This window comes from Lynx canadensis, chromosome X (genome assembly GCF_007474595.2).
Source record: "Lynx canadensis isolate LIC74 chromosome X, mLynCan4.pri.v2, whole genome shotgun sequence".
Taxonomy (NCBI): Eukaryota; Metazoa; Chordata; class Mammalia; order Carnivora; family Felidae; genus Lynx; species Lynx canadensis.
Window position 1 is genome coordinate 106,508,256 of NC_044321.2, and position 18,567 is coordinate 106,526,822.

Sequence of the window (18,567 nt, forward strand, 5' to 3'; positions counted from 1 at the left end):
CGCTGCTCTTGTCCCTTTTTTGTCTGTAGTCGTTATCCTCACCAAGCGACTCTTTATCGTCAAAGGGAAATCACTCTGTTTTGGGCCAGATTCCCATTCCTAATGCATTGCAACTATTCTTTTTAGCCACCTGAAGAGCAAAAAGCCTGTCGCTCGGATTCCTCTTAGGTTAGACAGCAAAGGCTGCAATCTCCACACGCCTGCCATACACTCGGCTTGCAGCGAAGCAGTGTGGTAAAGCCTCACGTTGGCCATTGACATGCCCACAGCTCTTGGGGCGCCTGGGTGGCTCAGTCGGTTAAGCGTCCGACTTCGGCTCAGGTCATGACCTCACAGTTTGTGGGTTTCAGCCCTGCGTGAGGGGGCTCAGAGCCTGGAGCCTGTTTTGGTTCTGTGTCTCCCTCTCTCTCTCTCTCTCTCCCCCTCCCCCACTCACATCCTGCTCCCTCCCCCCTCTCTCAAAAATGCATGTTAAAAAAATTTTGAAATGTCCACCGCTCCTATTTTCTTCTGTATATCTTGAGGCCTGAGCAAAAGACCAAAAGTACTTGCAGAGGTATCTTGGAGCATGGCATAATGTGTATTTCAGCTGGGATTCTTCTAAGAACAGCCACAGAGGTGTCCCCAAGAAGGGTCACAGGAACCAGAGAAAATTGTGTTCACCAGTATGAGGGCTTCTGGGGGCTCCCTCTCAAACAGGCGAAAAATGGACCTTCAGATTTGGATCACCTGAGAAGGTCCAGAACCCTCAGGGACCCTTATATTTCTCAACTGTAGATTTAAAGTCCGTCTACTCTCAAGCCCCAACAAAAGTTCTGCATGGGCTTAAGTCCTTCCCTGCCTCCCATGTACGCCCCCACCAAAACTTTAAAGCCTACAGCAACTGGTAGGAGCTTCAAACTACTAAGTCCAGGGCATTCCCTGGGGCTTACAGCATGAAGTAAAAGTATCCAGGGGCACCTGGGTGGCGCAGTCGGTTAAGCGTCCGACTTCAGCCAGGTCACGATCTCGCGGTCCATGAGTTCGAGCCCCGCGTCGGGCTCTGGGCTGATGGCTCAGAGCCTGGAGCCTGTTTCCGATTCTGTGTCTCCCTCTCTCTCTGTCCCTCCCCCGTTCATGCTCTGTCTCTCTCTGTCCCAAAAATAAATAAACGTTGAAAAAAAAAAATAAATAAAATAAAAGTATCCAGAACTTCGGGAGCCAGTTCCTGGAGGGCTTCCTGGGACATCTGGGAGACTCTGGTTACATGGCAGACCACACAGATCGTTGGTATTCAGGCACATACAGGGAGCTGATATTTTGAAGACAACCTTACATTGGTTTAAGGCCAACCTGAAAATGTCTCCCAACTATTGGTGTCAAAGGATTTGGAGACTGAGTCTGAGAGCTGGGGGAACCATAGTGAAAACACCTTACTTCCATTAGTTTAGCTACTCATAAAACTATCTTAAGAGTCATAGAAGAAAAGGGGAGGGGGCAGGGTAGTTACATGTGGTAGAAGTTAGTCCTTAGGTACAATGAGGGAATCAGGTCAAGGGTTAAAGGAAAGGCTGGTGGGGGGTGACTGTACGAGTGTAGGTGGGGGATTACCTGAGGTTTTGTAGTGAGAATAGAAATTATTGCCTCATTGAAGGGGAAACACTGGGGAGGTTTTTGGGGGTCAGTATGAACATTTCTCTGACTTGCCTAAGAAATTGACTGGGACAGGCCTGGGTCAGCTTTGGAATCTACTGTAGAGGAAATTCAGGCATGGGCGGTAAATACCCATTTTGATTATATTTTTCTCTCTAGAGTCTTGTGGGACTTAGTGTTAGATTCAAGGCCCTTAAGTCCCTACTTACAATATGCCTGTATGGACCATCTCTCCATGGTGTCCATTTCTCTCGGAAGTGGTTTAGAAACAACTACTTCAATTATAAACAAAAACGGAAAGCAAAACAAACAAGCAAATTACCTCAGTTCTGCAGAGAATGAAGGAAAACAGCGGGGAGAAAACCAACAGGAGATGGCAAGGTTAGGGCTTTCTAAGCGAACACCCATCTGCCGTACTGATTCCAAGACTATAATTTCATAAGATAGTCATTGAGCACCTATAATGCACTAGAGATAAGCACTGAGGATGAAGAGGGGACACGGGCAAAGCCATACCTTCAAGGAGCTCTCAGTCTGTAGGAGAAGACTCATGAATTATAATACAATGGCATGACAATTGGGCTTGGGAGTAGAACAGCCTGGGCCATAGAATAACGCCTATAAGCACAGCCGCGGGTCTCTGCTGATAAAGGATGTGTCTGGGATCAGCTGCACTTCTGGTCCTCCATTCAAACTGTAAGTTTAGATAGAGAAAGGCTGCAGCTGAGCTCTGCAATGGATTCAGGATACAGCTGCTAAATCTAACGACAGTTCTTTTGGCATTGCTAACCGGGCGGGATTCTGCCTGGCGGCCAAAGGCTGCCAAATCCTGATTGAAGACATTGCCTTTCCAAAGAAAAATAGCCATAATGAAAATAGCTTATGTCTTACATAAACTCTTAGCAGTATAACAAACACATTACGTTTAAATACGACCCATAGTATTTTGTTACATGTGGACTGTCACACTGACTTGAAACAGTTACTTCTTGCTGTGTGTCTTGTTTCCATGAGTTTTATAATTTTAGTAGCACCAATTTGCCTCCACCCAATGATAAAATGATGAAGGCAAAACTTTCCTGAGCCTTGGCTTCACCGACAACAAGATGGCGACAAGAAAATCCCAAACACCAGCTAGCAGTATGGGCAAATGAGATACATGTGAAATCTACATGAAAGCAAGAGCTTATCCGAGAAACTGCCCCCGCTTTGAACCCGAACAAGAAGTCTTAGAGCTTTGGATCTTGATCCTGGAGGAGTGTAAAGACTAGATGAATCTTGTCTGTAGGTAAGAGTTACATGAAGAGGGTAGGGAGGGGTGAGAGAGAAAAGTGCCCTGACGGTGACAAAGTACCTTTCGGATATCCAGCACTGATTTGGCTCATCAGCCTGGAACCCCCTACCTCTTACCCTAGGCCATCATCTCACCTTCTCTGTTACTCACTTGGTTAAAAATGTTGACCTTTCTGGATGAAGGGATACTACATCAGTGGAAGAAAAAGGGGAGGGCCTGGAAATCATGAGCACCTTCGTTGTAGAAAAGGGTTTTTGGGACTTCAAGGACAGCATCTAGTACAGCATATGAGGTGTTTGGAGCCCGACTCCAGACCAATAATCCATGGTAATGAACGGTAAGATACTTTCTATGTATTATGACAAGGGTATATAAACCTGCCCATTTTTACACATTAAAAAAAAAATCCAGTCCCTATATGTTTGGACAGAAAGAACTATCCAATTTCAAGGAAAAGATTACGGGCTAAAAAAACATTTACGTTAAAAATCTTAGTTCAACAATTTAAAAATATGGAGTTGGTCAGTGAATTAAAGTGACTGGCAAAACCTTTCGCTGGATAAAACAAAGTGATAACTTTAAAAAAAGTTTATTTGAAAGAGAGAGAGAGAGAGAGAGCACACACAAGCAGGGGAGGGGCGGAGAGAGAGGGAGAATCCCAAGCAGGCTCCACGTTTAGCATGGACCCCCATGTGGGGCTTGATCCCATGACCACGAGATCATGACCTGAGCTGAAACCAAGAGTTGGCTGCTTAACCAACTGAGCCACCCAGGCGCCCCCAAAGTGATAACTTGATTGTGTTGAATGTTCTTAATTCATTTGGTAGTTCAAAATTTAATTGTATTGCTTCATACAGTCTGAAATCTACACGTGGATAATTCCCAGCCAACAGATTTATAGTTGGGACACTTTCTCCAAATGGGACAAGATATGTATATTACTTTTTACACATTATTTCTACTTTATTTGTAAGTTATTCAATTGATTAAATGTTACATTTTAGGATATGTGTTGGTTTTCCCACATGTGCCAGAATGGTGACTAAGGACACAAGTGAACGTTTAACTTTTTAAATGTATACAATACACATAATCATTTTGATAAAAAGTAATGGCTTTCAGTTATGCGAAAGAGATTTACAAGTCAGCAAATCTAGAATTAGTAACGCACCAAAAAATTCAAGAAACCAACCTCAGTAATACAGATGTCTATTTTATTAAAAAAGTTACAAACAGGTGGACTGCAGGGTCATCTTACAAAATGACAAGAATGAAATCTATTGGAAAAATTTTACTTTTACAAATCTTTATAGGTCATTGTTCAATGCTTGTACTTGTTACTTGAGATTTTTACCTTTCATTGATAAAGTTACAGTACGTTAGATCCATAATAGGTTACATGATTTTATTTGCAGAGCCCTACTGCAGTGATTTGAACAACTCCTAAACGGATGCCATAGTAAAGACGAGACATATATTGCATTTAATATTAATTTATTATCCTAATAAGCAACTTGACATGCAATCTATTGAGGAAGCTAAAATAACTTTTGGTCCCTTTTCTTAAAATGTGCTGAAGAAACCGCCTTTAAATCACTTTCCCCTGATTCCTGTGATCCTAAGTGAATTCAAGATAAATTTGTTGCTGAGGTCAATGCTGTGGGGGGAACTATCCATAGGAAAGAAATACTGGATATAAAAAAAAATCCATCTGCAGAAAATTTTAAATCATCATGAATTATTTGATTCCTTCAGAATTTCACACAGCTAATAACGATGAACCATGATCACTTAACCTACTCTGAACTGAGTGTTTGGTTTTAAGTTTGGTATTAAAGTGCAAACTTAAAATAGGTATTCATTTCAAGCAGTTTATAAATAAGGAACAATGTTTCAGTTGCTTCCACCCTTACAATCTCACCATAAAATTCAAAATCTAAGATCAAAAGTTCGCTTTGAGGGAATTTGATTAGGAATCAAATGCAACACGATTTTAAAAAAGGAAATCAAAGTTTAATCAATTTCTACGCAATAATTAATGGTCATGCTGACCAATAAATCACATGAATGTAGATATCACTTTATTGGAACATCACACACAATATAAATTTAAAATTGCCACACCCTTCCATAAACCATCACTGCATATATTAGAGCTTTCCTTGACAAAGTTATTGAGCTAGTATTATAGATCAAAAGTATAGTTTTGGTTTTTTGTTTTGTTTTTATTTAGAAGCATGTTCAAATGACTAAAGCTGGGCTCCTAAACTCGAGAACTTTGGTGCAGTAGGTGAGCTGCAGTTACTAACTTCTGCAAATTAAAAGCACACAACTACAACCAAATAAAAACCCAACAAGAAAATACTGTCAAACTTACAAAATTTTAAAGTCATTGCTAGAAAAAGCGCTTGTGGTCAAGATGTTAAAACTGAACCAAAAGATTACTCTTAAGAAAGTTTCCTTTCTGTTTCTATACCTGTGTTACTGTTAAAATGTTCAAGTATTCAGACAAAATGTGCTGATTAGGTAAACAACATGGAAGGCAATGGCTATTAGAAGCACATTTGGAAAAAAAAAAAAAATCCAAAAAACAAACAAAAAGCCCAGAGACTTGGCGCTATCCTCTCCTGTTACACAGATTTTTGTCTCTACTACGAACATGCTTCTTGAGAAAGAACTAAAAAGCAACTGTGATAGTGCAAGAAAACTTTAACAAATATTGCTTTAAACTATTATTCAGAAAGACAAATATTAAGAACTAGAAAGCGTATATGATTTTATTTGAATTCAATTTTACATGTGCAGAAGTCTACTAGATGTCAATTACAAGCCTGACAGGCAAAGCTGAGCGATCTCTGTTTAGGTATACAATTAATTTACCATGGATACAATATCCCTTTTCAAAGGCATTGCTAAGTAGGTCATAACTAAATTTAGAACTTCACAGAAAGGAAAATGTTACTGCTGCAATTCGATGCTGTAAATGAGATTAACACATGTGAAAACCTAATGGAATCAAATGCTTAACTCTTCAGCTAGATGCTCTACAGTCAATTTCAAATATCAATTGTAACTTTCAGAACATGTTAATTACAAAAACACATCACAAACTGCACTTGAAGAAAAGGGATACTCCATCCATATAGGTAAAACGTGATCTTTAGTTTCTTTTTACAACACTGCCACACGTAAACCAAGTCTCAAAGTATTAACCAACCATTTAAAGGAGAAAGATTTTACAAATAGAATGAAGCACTGGTGCGAGGTAATATACAGAAGTAACCATTTGTTTAAGGCTCAATTTTTTTCTCCATTATAACTTTCTTTTAAAAGGCATTGAGTAGGTAATACTGAGTTTGAGTATTTAATAAATACAAGTTGAGAAACTGATTAAAGAAATCAATTAAAATATTAAAAATTAATTCTTGCATATTAGCCATCAATAAGAACTTAGAAAGCTACAAAAGGACTGATTGATAAAGAACAGATTTTAAACATATGGTAAACGTGCTAAGCATTCCTGTTGAAGGTCGATGGATCTTGAAGGCCAAAGACCTTATGCACTTAATTAGATGTATGGCAACATGCTGTAATAGAGACAGGTTTACCAAGGCTCAGTTCTGCAACCCAGGTTGTAAAGTTCTCCAAAGCAGCATCTGTGCAAATTTCCTCTGAGTTTTATCTGCAATTAAGATTAAAACGTTGTAAAAAGATAGAAATATAGATCACAGTTTAAAATGAGAACACTGACAACAGGTCTGTATACACATGGAACTGGTACCAGAATAAGTATCTGAAGGTGGAATTTCACTGTGTTCCCCATGAGTTTCAATTAAAAAGTGATTTTATGTGGTCAAAAAAGGCCACTGAGGGGCGCCTGGGTGGCTCCGTCGGATGAGAGGCCGACTTCGGCTCAGGTCATGATCTCGCGGTCCGTGAGTTCGAGCCCCGCGTCGGGCTCTGTGCTGACAGCTCGGAGCCTGGAGCCTATTTCAGATTCTGTGTCTCCCTCTCTCTGACCCTCCCCCGTTCATGCTCTGTCTCTCTCTGTCTCAAAAATAAATAAACGTTAAAAAAAAATTTAAAAAAAAAGTCACTGAAAATTAGCAACAGACACTAATGATGCACTGGATATAGTCTATTGTGTGTATGTAACTCTGGCTTATTTTTAAATACGTTATTATACTTTATACAATATCAACAATGTTCTTACTGGTTTAAAAGATTTTACAGTATAAAAGTGGCAGATAGTACTTCTACTTGGAATCTGATTTCTTCATATTTGTCATGGGAAATGGCACTAGAATTAAATGCATATTAATTATGAGCAAACTTGACAGTATGCACAACTTTTCAAAGTTTAGGGTTTTTTAGAAATTTTAAAATAAGAAAATGCCATTCCATCACGGTCTAGCTATTGAGCACCTCCTAAGTGCCCTGACTTGGGTTAGATGCTAGGTGACAGCAGTAGTTCAGCGGCTGCCATTCCGGCTGCCCTTTTTTCGGACATCCCTCCCCCCCCCCCCCACCCCAGCCACAGGCATTTCTATGATCGGGGTTTCTCTGTCTCTACTCTTACAGTTGATCTACTTCTGCCCTTCTAATTAATAGCGAGGGAAAAGAAAATCTATCACTCAGACACCAAGTCCTTTAACTGTGTTGGATCATCAAATGGCTTCAAAGGGAGTAGAATTACATTTGTCTTTTAATGTAAAAAGTAAAAGTTGTTAAATAAAGCCAGAAACAAAGAGCAGAATAGGGACTATGAAAGAATGCCAAGTGAAACCAATTTAAGATCATCTAAAGGCTCTACCAATATTTATACCTGCGTAATTTTAATTTCATATGACACCTACACTTCTAGTAGTGTCCAAAGAGCCTGAGAGAACTCTTTATTAGCAGCTATATCATAAAAATGACTTTTAAAGAATGTCTCTCTGCTCCTTATTGAAATTCTGCCACCTAAACACGTGAGGAAAAATAGAAACATTTGCCTCCTTTGAAATTATTATAATACATTTTTTTCCAATTAAAATCAAACCTTTTTTGCATCAAAGTAAATTGTTAATTAGGACACTGGTTACTGAACCTTGAGCGAGTCCAGTTTCCTCCTCATCAAAATAACCATAAAAATTCTTTCCTCAAGGACTGTGATAAGTGTCACATAAGGTGATATGTGACAGCACCTTACAAAGTATGCAAATGTCAGGTACCTCTCCTCATTTCTCGACTATGTTATAAATTCTAGAAGACCAGAATTATGTCTTTGATATCCAGACTAAAGACCTCTATATTTTGTAGCCTTGTTTGAATTTTTATACCTATTATGAACACAAGAGCATTTCAATATATATACGCATTTCAATGGGAAGACTTTTCAGTAATTCAGACTAGACTTTTCTCAATTGATCTCCATTAATACCATTTGTTGTAATTTTTAATCTACATTTTTCAAAATAAATTATAAAGAGTTTGAGATTTTCAAATATGATTACGTCTCTTAAATAGTGAAAACTTGTAATATATGGTGTTTTAATAGCTCAGGCATTCTCTGAAATCAAATTGAGGACGTAGTAATTATTTGTTTCTAGCCAAAATAAACACTAAGAATACAAACTGGCTTATTAACTGTAATCGACATTAAATAAAAGGTGATACATACATCATTTCCCACCCTCTAAAAGCTTGATTAACATTTGATCCATCCACATTCTGCAGGATGACAATACTCCAGTGAAATCAAGAGACCTAGATAAATCTCAGGTGAGACTCAACAATATTAATATGAGGCACACCATTAAACAAAGTATTAATACCAGCTATTTTTCAGAAGAGTAATAAACTTTGATTCTTTGCAGTAATAAATCCCGAAGCAAAAGCTTGCATTAAGCAGAAAGGACAGTCTCCCTCAGATTAGAATTTCGCAGAATGCGAAATATAAATGTTATTGCTCCACACTGTGACAGGAAAATTTTCAGTGTACTAACAACTCTCATTCATTTAAAAAACATTCCAGAAGCTTTAAAGGCAGCTGGTCAAACTCATACTTTTGAACTCCCAGGATATCACATCCAGACAAGTTGCAGAAGTAGAACTTGCTGCTTGTGAGACAGAACACAAGTGATCCTTGTCCTCAACTCTCGAGTTTCCAGCAAGACACCCAACAAATCTCAACTCTGGAAGCTTCTGCTCAAACTCTTGCTTAACTGGTTTCACTTTTTCACTTTCTTTCTAAATTAGATTTTGTTAAGGAAGAGCGCACGCACGCGCGCGCACACACACACACAGTCTGAAACAACAGTCCAAACCTTTTGCTCAAGAAATTATGAAACAGGGTCTACCAAGCAGGGCAAATTGGTACCCGAGAGTACCAAACACAGAACTTGAAGAACAAAGATTGTTATTTCTGTCAGCCTGAAGAAAGGGGAGATTCTTGATTCCAGACCAGCACATCATTTCACGTGGCAGCAGAATGCCTGGGATATTAACAAAGACTCCTGAAACGCATAGCAGTCATAGAATGTCTTTTTAGCTTGGCTAGATTTACCATTTCTAAATACAATGGTATTTCCTAGCATTCTTTTTAGCAACTATCAATGTGCAACCATAATCAATTTTAATTTTTTTCCAGTTTTAGACATGTGATATTCTGGGGATTTAACTGAAGGAATTTTTTTAAGAAATGAATTTCCCATCACATTTTTTACTTGGCATTTCTATATCCAAGTTAAATATCAGTTATGTTAGCAAAACACTAGGTTAGAATTCTGTTGATAGATGTTATGTTTTTGTTAAATATCTTGTTTCTTTCTCTAATTTGCATAATACTCATGAAACTTGTTGGCGGGTAGAGAGGGGGACTAGGTCACTAGAAGTGTTCACCTGTCATCCATTAAACATAAAGAGCACAGGCTGGAACTATGGCATCGCATCTTTGAATGAAAGTGGAACCATGCTTTTAGGAGAATATGCACTCTAAAAGTTTATGGGAAACCGAGAGTAGAAAGGAAGGGATAAAATATTTTTCTTCTGTCCTAGACCTGAAGTCTCCTTAAGTTTAAATTAAAGAATTCAATTCTGAGATCTCAAGTAGTAGGACCTGTCCACTGCTAATAAGCAGAGTGTGAGCCTAACGATCTGATTCCTACTGCCAGCTTCGAATTAAACCAGGTAAGGTACTACTCCCCTCGACTCTAAACAGCTTTTTCTGAACCTGATGCTCTTACAACTGTGCCTAACCAAAAGAATTTGTGAGCATGTTTTTGGTAGGGTAAGTTTTTCCGACAGCTGACAGGACTTAAGTTTTTCTTGGTGATATTATCTTCTGGATTTTAGAATTCCACCCAGAAGTAATCCCACGAGGAGAATCTTTCCTGTAGTATGGCTAGAATACTTCCTTGGTGGCAATTCTCCAACTCTATGATGCAATTTTTGTTAATTCTACTGATGGTTCATTCTAAGCCAGAGAGGTAATGGAGTAAAACTGAATGGCTCATATGCATTTCATTCTGCAATAAAAGCCTAATCTTGAGGTTAAAAGGAAGCAATTAAAGAGGGAACAGATATACAAAGAGTCATTCTAATCACCAGACACCTCCACACCCAGAGCAGGTCTAACTAGGCATCTATTTCACACTGAACAGTCCCAGACCATGAACCTTTTGGCAGGGACAGGGGGTGGGGGGTGGTCTGGGAAAATTAGCAGAGGCAGAAAGGATGCTTTTACCCCAGGTCCACTGACTGCAGTTCCTTAGGGCACACACTACCCCCCAAAGCATGCTCCCCGCTCCATCCAGGCCTGGGCTCTATTTTGGCTCACCATGTGAGCTGGATGACAAATGAGCATTTCAAATAAGCTGTTTTCCTTACTCAAGGTGATATGCAAAATAGGGCAGGGGAAAAAAAAAAAAAGGAAGTATCTAAACTGTAACTTCTGCAACAGAATTCCACCCCAGTGTTTTACTGATACGATTAATATTTAACTTGGATATGAAAATGCCAGCATTTGAAAGTACACGATGTAATTTAATTTTCATGATTTTCCCTTTGCCATTTGCTAAATCCTCGGCATATCATATCTAATTAAAAGCCGGGGGGGGGAAAAAGATTAGAAACAATTCTGATTCCACGTATTTATTTTAAAAACCCTGAAAATGCTAATCAATCCCACTGTGTTCAGAAATGGTAAGGCCAGCTAGACTAAAATGACATTCATAGATAGTTCAGCCTTTCAGGAGCCTTTGTTAACATCCCGGGCATTCTGCTGCCACGTGAAATGATGTGCTGGTCTTGAATCAAGAATCTCGCTTTTTCTTCAGGCTGACATATATAATGAACTGAGGGTGACATAAATAATGATCTTTGTTCTCTCAGTTTGATTGCTGGTGTTTGGTACTCTTATGCACCATTTACTCTCTTCGGGAGAACCCATTCCATAATACCCAGAGAAAAATAGGATAAAATCTTGCAGGAGACCTTCAATCTGTACTGAAGAACACCTTTTTTATTCTGGTTTTCTTTCTCTCTCTTTTTTTTTTTTTTTCCTTTCATCAATACTGGACTGAGATACAGAAATCCTTGAGAAATAATCTTTAAAAAAATTCTATTTGCCAAAAGGTTATTTACCAAACTGTCACATTTAAAGGATAACTTTATGGCATTTCCCACGTTCCTTTCAGGGAATCAACAGACTACTAATTTACCATATTATTTTGCCCCTTTTTGGCATTCCTTCTGTTTGGAAGTCACCTCTACCCCCACCCCCACCCCCTCCAATCCTACCCATTCTCCAAGACCTGAGTCAAATGCTACTTGTGCCCCAATCCCTCTAAATCGGTGGTTCTTAGCCAGGGGTGACTTTGCCCCCTAGGAGACATTAGGCAAGGTTTGGAGATATCCTTGCTTGTCACAACTAAGGGGCGGGGAGAATGCTACTGGCATCTAGTAGGTAGAGGCCAGGGATGCTGCTAAGCATCCCACAATGCATAGGGCAGTTCCCATAACAAAGAGCTCAGAATACTGAGAAATCTCCTCTAACTGACCACAGTCTCTCCTTTCCCTGAATGCCCACAGCGCTGTGATTTGCTTCTTTTATAGTATTATGGGATGATTAACAAAACACCCATCATTCTCTAGAACAGTAGAGCAAAAGAGCCGATTGTCAATTATTTACAGCAATATACAGAGGAGCTATGATGTAGTTACTAAAGGCAAAACAGGGCTTCAACGCTGACCTGGGTTTCTATTACACTGCTCCTGCACAGTAAAGAAGTCTCCCAAGGCCCTTGATGGCAGGCTCCTGGGGTAAGGAAACCCACCACGAAAGCAGCACATAAAGAATCTGGGTATCCAAAGGCACTCTAAGACTCCTGCCAGCAGGAGGGTGAAAGGTGAGGAAACAATCCTGGGAGCCATGCAGATAAACAGGTGTTGGGCAAGAGACCCAAACTGAAGGTGACCCAAATTGAAAGGTGGTTAAGAAATAAACATGAGGAGGGGCGCCTGAGTGGCTCAGTCGGTTGAGCGTCCGACCAGCTCAGGTCATGATCTCGCGGCTTGTGAGTTTGAGCCCCGCGTCGGGCTCTTCGCTGACAGCTCGGAGCCTGGAACCTGCTTCGGATTCTGTGTCTCCCTCCCTCTCTACCCCTCCCCCGCTCAGGCTCTGTCTCTGTCTCAAAAATAAACAAACAAAAAAATAAATAAAAGAAAGAAAGAAATGTGAGGAATTCTCAGAAGCAATTTTTAGAGCATTACAATTTTCCCTTTCAATTAAGAGCAGCCAACTTACAACAATCACAGGAGTCCTCCTGACTTATTTGAATATTATCATTCCTCACCTGGACAAAAGGTACTCTTCTAAGTATTAAGGACAAACATTTCTCAAGTCACCTTTACTTGTCAAAGTTTGATCTTCCGTCTAGATCTGGGACTGACAGACGTCAGAGCTCCACAACTCAAGCTGCAGGACTCAGAATCCATCGCCTATTTTTTAGATACATTAGTGAGCGAGCACAACCACAAAGTTTACAGGCCTCAGGTTACAGATGCCCATACACATCGATTCAACTTTACTTGATTTCAGGAAAGAAAATGCACATAGTGTGCTTTGTTCTAAAAGATCTTGCTCAGGGAACTTCCTCTAATATTTTCAGACACTCAGCTGATGAGATTTTTTTTCAATGTTCACACCTACAACTGTGTATTCTGCTTACAAAAATGAAAACCAAGCAAAAAAATCACACAGGCAACTTGCCTATTATTATAAAAAACGAGCAATTTTTGGTGTATTTTCTTGTTTTTAGTACATTAACAAAAAACTTAAACACAGTTGGCTTGAGATATAAAGCAATTCAATTTAACCATTCCCGTAGGTAACCAAATGGATTCAAAGCCATTTAGATCACAAGCTGCAAAATGGAATAAACCTAAAGAGAACAGGGAGTAAAAAAGATCTAAAAATCGCTCTGGAAATTATCCACCTGCCAATCGGAATTTTATTCAAAGTTTACTTCCTGTAGCTGTCTACATTAATGATGCAAAGAAAGCTGGGAACATTTTGTGGGAACCGGTTAATATTTTATAAAGGTGACAACACTAAAATGTGTACACTTGTGTCATTTGGCCGGTAAAAAGTGTTAGAGGGAGAAACAGAGTGTAATGGTGAAGACGCAGTCACCACACAAAACTTGCTCAAACTTGAAATCGGCTTACAATTTAGGAAAGATTACGGAAACACGAACACAGGACTCAATCCCCTACATACGTCTGTTCCTGCTTCAAAAAACTATACCGCAAGTGTGATGCCACCAACCAAACATGTGCTGCAGGGAGTCTGAACGGCGACGCTGTAACAGAGGTGGCTGGGTAGAAGAAAATAAATGTGTTCTCATCATATTCCGGTATGCTAAAAGGCTGGTGTGTGAAAGCATTTGGAATAAAGCACTGCTGTCATCCTTCATTTTCAAAGGTGACACTACCTGACAGAGGATCTTGTCTGAAAAGATAAATTAGGGACCGTTACTCTTTTCTCCAGGGAGCATATATAAGCCAGACCTTTGATTAGGAATCATCACTGCAATGTGCAATGCCTGCTGCCATTCGCAGCACCGCCTCCTAGACTTGAGGTCAGTCTTGGCTCCAAGCAATCAATTCCATTCCTGAGACTGTAAGACCAGTCTGGCATTTGCTGTGGCTTCCCAGTCATCCAGGCTATTGGTTGTTTTATCTTATTATCTAAGTGTTACTGTCTAAGTGGGACTATCTACGCAATGATAATCTAGGTTAAGAGATCGTGATGTGAATACAATAATGCCACTTAAAATGCTCAATAACTTTTACATAACCTTGCTTTTTCAAAAACTCATTTAACAAAACTTTTATGAAGTTATCCATGAAATGTTTGAAGGTTTTGTTATCGTTCCAATCAACTCCATCATTTACTAAACTAAATAAAAATGTTGCCTGGGCTTGGGTGCGTCTCTTCTAACACATCGCAGATGATTTTACCAGACTCTCATTTGGGCCATACGTTCATAATGAAGTCAAGATACATGTGGCACTGTAATTTGTTATTATCAGAGGTCACTTAAGTCCCTCGAGTGCAAGGTACAGATGAACTTGATTAAATAATCATCTTGTTATATCAAGCACTTGGGTGATTAGTAAATTGATGATTTCAATTACAGCAGCTCTCTAGCCTGGGACAGAAAAGTGTTGGAAACCTAAAACTAATCACGTTCTGAAATTATTATTGGATGTAAAATCACCAGAACAGGGGAAAGGTGTAGCATCCTTTAACTCACTCCACCCCAAAGGAATGTTATCAATGAAGCAGAGAACATTCAGTTTCAAAAAATAAATCTTAGTGATAGGAATACATGCAATTTCTTACCTTCATTTTGCTTATCTGTATCTGTTTTATTTTCTTCATTGAATGTTGACTATTTTGTGCTAAGGGAAATGTTATTTTAAAAGCAAAGAGATTGAAGGTAGCACAATGTGTATTAATATTAACCAGCTTTTTGTTACACTTGATCAAAAACAATACACTCTCTGGCTCACAAGCTTCCGTCAACAACTAACCTGCTCGGTATGGCCATGATTGAGGTTCTTTTTTACTGGACAACGCAAGTTGTACAACACTGATCTTGCTTCTCCGGCAGGGATGAATAGTTCATTTGCCTGACGATCTCAGCAAAAAGTTCATCCACCATTGATTTACTTTTTGCCGATGTTTCCATGAAAGGACAGCCCCATTCTTGAGCCAGAGCTCTGCCTTCGGAAGACATAACCTCTCTTTCTGGTTCCAGATCCACTTTGTTTCCTACTAGGATTAGTGGGACTTTTTCATACCTCTTCACTCGGACAATCTGATCTCTCATTGGCTTGATATCCTATTCAAATGATCACAAAAAGAAAAAAAGTCATGCAGTTTGCATAGCCATAACAGAAGTTATTACAATATCACAAGATAATAACTCCTCGGGAAGTACAGAAAGTTTAATCCAAAATAAAACCATACACCTAAACCGAGAAAATGTTATTTTCTCCACTGACGTAGGAACTAGATAATCTCCACAGACCTCAGCTGCTGGGTTTCTGTCTAGAATATAAAATGTAGGCTGCACACTAACTTTAGGACTCGTTGAATCCCTTCTTTCCCCCAGTCTATGCAGATTTAAAAAGTTCCCAAATATGAGGAATCCATTTGTACGGAAGGATGTTTGGCTAGCTCCTTAATCCTCCCGGCTTGGCATCATTCCTGAAAACACCTGTTATCCCAGCACAGGACTGCAGCATCTATGCATTCCTAGCCATTTAGCAAGAGTGCTTGAGAGAAAGTGTTTCAGGTGGGAACAAAAACACTGGTGCCTAGAAGACCAATTCAATACAGATTCATACACTTAAACATTTCCTTTTAAATGTACTGGTAGGCCTTTATTCCAGTAAAATCAGACACCTTAAAATACACAAGAAACGAATGTAACAGTGAGCAGCAGCTCCTGGGAGAGACAAACGTACTGAGGAGTCTGGGCGGGAAGAAAGTCACACTTTTATTTGCCTATGTTAGGTTTTACAGCTTGAATTTTCCTCCGACTGTCTCTAATTACAATTAACTAGGAAAGATAAGAGCCTCAGCAATTCTCAGGTAGCATCAATTTTTGGGGGGTTATTGATTTACGGCAATTTCATAGATTTAATACTAATTGTACACTTTTTAAAAATTTTTCATAACTTAAAAGGATTGACTTAAATATTAAACGCGTTTAATTTGAATACAGTGAATTGAGTATTCACATGCAAGACGAAGGAAAAACAGACAACTGAAAATTTATGAAAACAATTATTTCATGTTTGCAACAATTTCATTTGCTCATGTTATCAATTCCGTCTTCCAGGTTGAGCTTTTTTCCCTGTGTCCTTATGGAAACCCAAGTTCAAATTAGAAACCGAATGTATGACATTTAGGCTTGCAAGAGTTTAAGTCTCTGCTGAAATAATGACAGTTTTTCACTCCCTATTTATGCCTATAAGAGAAGTAGATATAATGGAAATCATATGAAAAACCCTCCAAAAGGCTTCCAGCCTCAAGAGAGTCAGCTAATAGAATAACAAATCTCTAGAGGATGCTTTAGAAAGAAAATGCCTGTCAAATAGCACCTTTGGTACTTTCTGGGGAAAAATGCTTTTATGATACTGTTACTGCTTTGGAATTCAAGCCTACATAAAAAGTACTTTAGTTTGGTCACAATACTTATTATCTGTGAGGAAAAATATCCTGAAGTTGCTATATGTGGTTACTGGAAAATTTCACTATAGTACTGCAATTTAAATACTAAGAAAAGTGGAATTAGCACATTGTATTCGCTAGAGCACTTAACGTCTCTTAAGTAAGCAACATTAAGCACATACCTTTAAATGCAGAAAAAAAATATCCATTTCCTAAATCAATGGAGGTCAATAGAATGGGTCAATATGAGGTTATTTATTTTCAAGGAATAAATAGCAACATTTACTGCATCTCTTAAAATAATGTTAAACTTTCAGTCGGTCTCCCAGTGAAGGACAGGGCAGATATTCGGAAGAAACTGGACCAGCTCCAGCTTGGCCACCCAGCCAGGGTTAGAAATTTGCACTTGTTCAGTGTTCCCAGATCCACATATTTTGTATAAATATAGTCCGTGTTATCAGAAACAACTCGATCAACTGCAGGAGCGTCACTGCAGATTTTTGTTGGTTATATTCTAGGTACCAGTCTTTTCAATTAGTAACTTTCCTTCACACCCGCAAAGTAAAATGCCTAGAAGGCAGGTCTTCGGTTCTTCATCTTGCACCACTAAGATTTATGAATCTGGTTGAGAAACTTGGGTGAGAACAGAGGAAAAGGTGGGGAAGGCAGCCACAGAGGAGTTACAGATACCGGCTCCAAATAATTTTCCTTCCAAAGTGCCCTATTTACCTGAGACCGTCTCTTAAACGTTGCTGTGTTAAGTACGTTAATCAATACTTGTTGAATTGAACCAGCAATTTTGGAAGGTTCTACCCCAGGCTAAACACAAACAGCCCGACCCTATTCCTTTCTCACTTTTCCTGCGACTCAGAAATAACTTTAGAATATTTGTTGACGGTTGTTACTTTAGACTCTCTATAGAAACAACCCGATACTTTTCCGTGCCAGAAGTAACCTCAAAAATGCGCCATGTCTAACTTTTCAGAAAGCAAAACATAGTCATTAACGCACTGCTCAAGCACACCAGAAGTAAATGTGGGATCACCACACCCCCTTGTAACAAATTACAAGACTCGGTCTGGTTACCTGGAAAGACTGTTGATTAACCAGGCTATAAACCAGGATGAAACCTTGGCCGTTTTTGATGTAGAGATCTCTCATGGAGGCAAACTGCTCAGTGCCCGCGGTGTCCAGAATTTCCAGCACGGAGGGGGAAGAGTCCACTTCGATCTCTTTGCGGTAGAAATCTTCAATGGTGGGGTCATATTTCTCAATGAAAGTCCCGGTGACAAACTGCACGGTGAGGGCAGATTTGCCAACCCCTCCGCTCCCTAACACCACTACCTTGTATTCCCTCATGAGTCTCACCTTCAGCAACTCCTACCAGAGGGAGGGAAAAGAACACCCCGCTAGCTGCGGCGGCTCGGGGAGGCGGAAGGTGGGCGGAAATCTGCGAACCGGGGAGGAGAGTGCGGAGAGGCAGAGGGCCCGACGGGGGAAGAAGAGGAAGTTAAAGGAGGGGGGGAGGGGAAAGAGCCAAGTGTCGGGTGGGTGGGGATGGGACGGTGATGCCCTTCCTATAGGAACTGCGGCCCAGGCAGGGGGCGTGGGGAGGAGGGCGAGCCCGGAGGGGCGGGGTGGGGAGACGCGCCGCGCCCCCGAGGGAAGCGGTGGGGGCCGCGGATGGGGAGGCCCCCGCGGCCACGGGCGGCCCGGCACCCCTCCCCCGCCCTTCACACAAAGGGGCCCAGGGACCCCGCTTCCTGCTCGCGCCGCCGGGCCGGCCCGGGCCTGTGGGCTCGGCTCCACTCGCTGCCGCCCGGGCGGGTCTCTGGGCCGCGCGGCTCCCGCGGGCGTCGTCCGGCCTGTGGAGGGAGAGGGGGCGCGTTACCCGCCGCCCCCCCGCCCCAGC

At 40.4% G+C, this 18,567-nt stretch overlaps 1 protein-coding gene across 2 annotated transcripts; it reads right to left on the reverse strand.

Moving 5' to 3' along the window:
* Positions 1–4,126: 4,126 nt before the first annotated feature.
* RAP2C (RAP2C, member of RAS oncogene family) lies at positions 4,127–18,208 on the reverse strand. 2 transcript variants are annotated; one of them, XM_030305871.1, is made up of 4 exons: positions 18,024–18,208; positions 17,742–17,902; positions 15,008–15,318; positions 4,127–6,608 (listed from the first exon to the last, which is right to left on the reverse strand). In XM_030305871.1, exons 2-3 carry the CDS (start codon positions 17,814–17,816, stop codon positions 15,040–15,042), a joined length of 354 nt encoding a protein of 117 aa, XP_030161731.1. In that variant the 5' UTR covers positions 17,817–17,902; positions 18,024–18,208; the 3' UTR covers positions 4,127–6,608; positions 15,008–15,039. The 2 variants fall into 2 exon arrangements, with proteins under 2 accessions (XP_030161731.1, XP_030161730.1); XM_030305870.1 differs by having other exon boundaries at positions 17,742–18,208.
* Positions 18,209–18,567: the final 359 nt, after the last annotated feature.

What these genes read in the sequence shown, in the direction of transcription:
- RAP2C (XM_030305870.1), bottom strand. Translation starts at nt 18,014, where the DNA reads ATGAGGGAATACAAGGTAGTGGTGTTAGGGAGCGGAGGGGTTGGCAAA. An exon ending in TTAATCAACAGTCTTTCCAG is followed by an intron (nt 15,319 to 17,741) that starts GTAACCAGACCG and finishes TCATTTGAATAG; the next exon opens with GATATCAAGCCAATGAGAGA.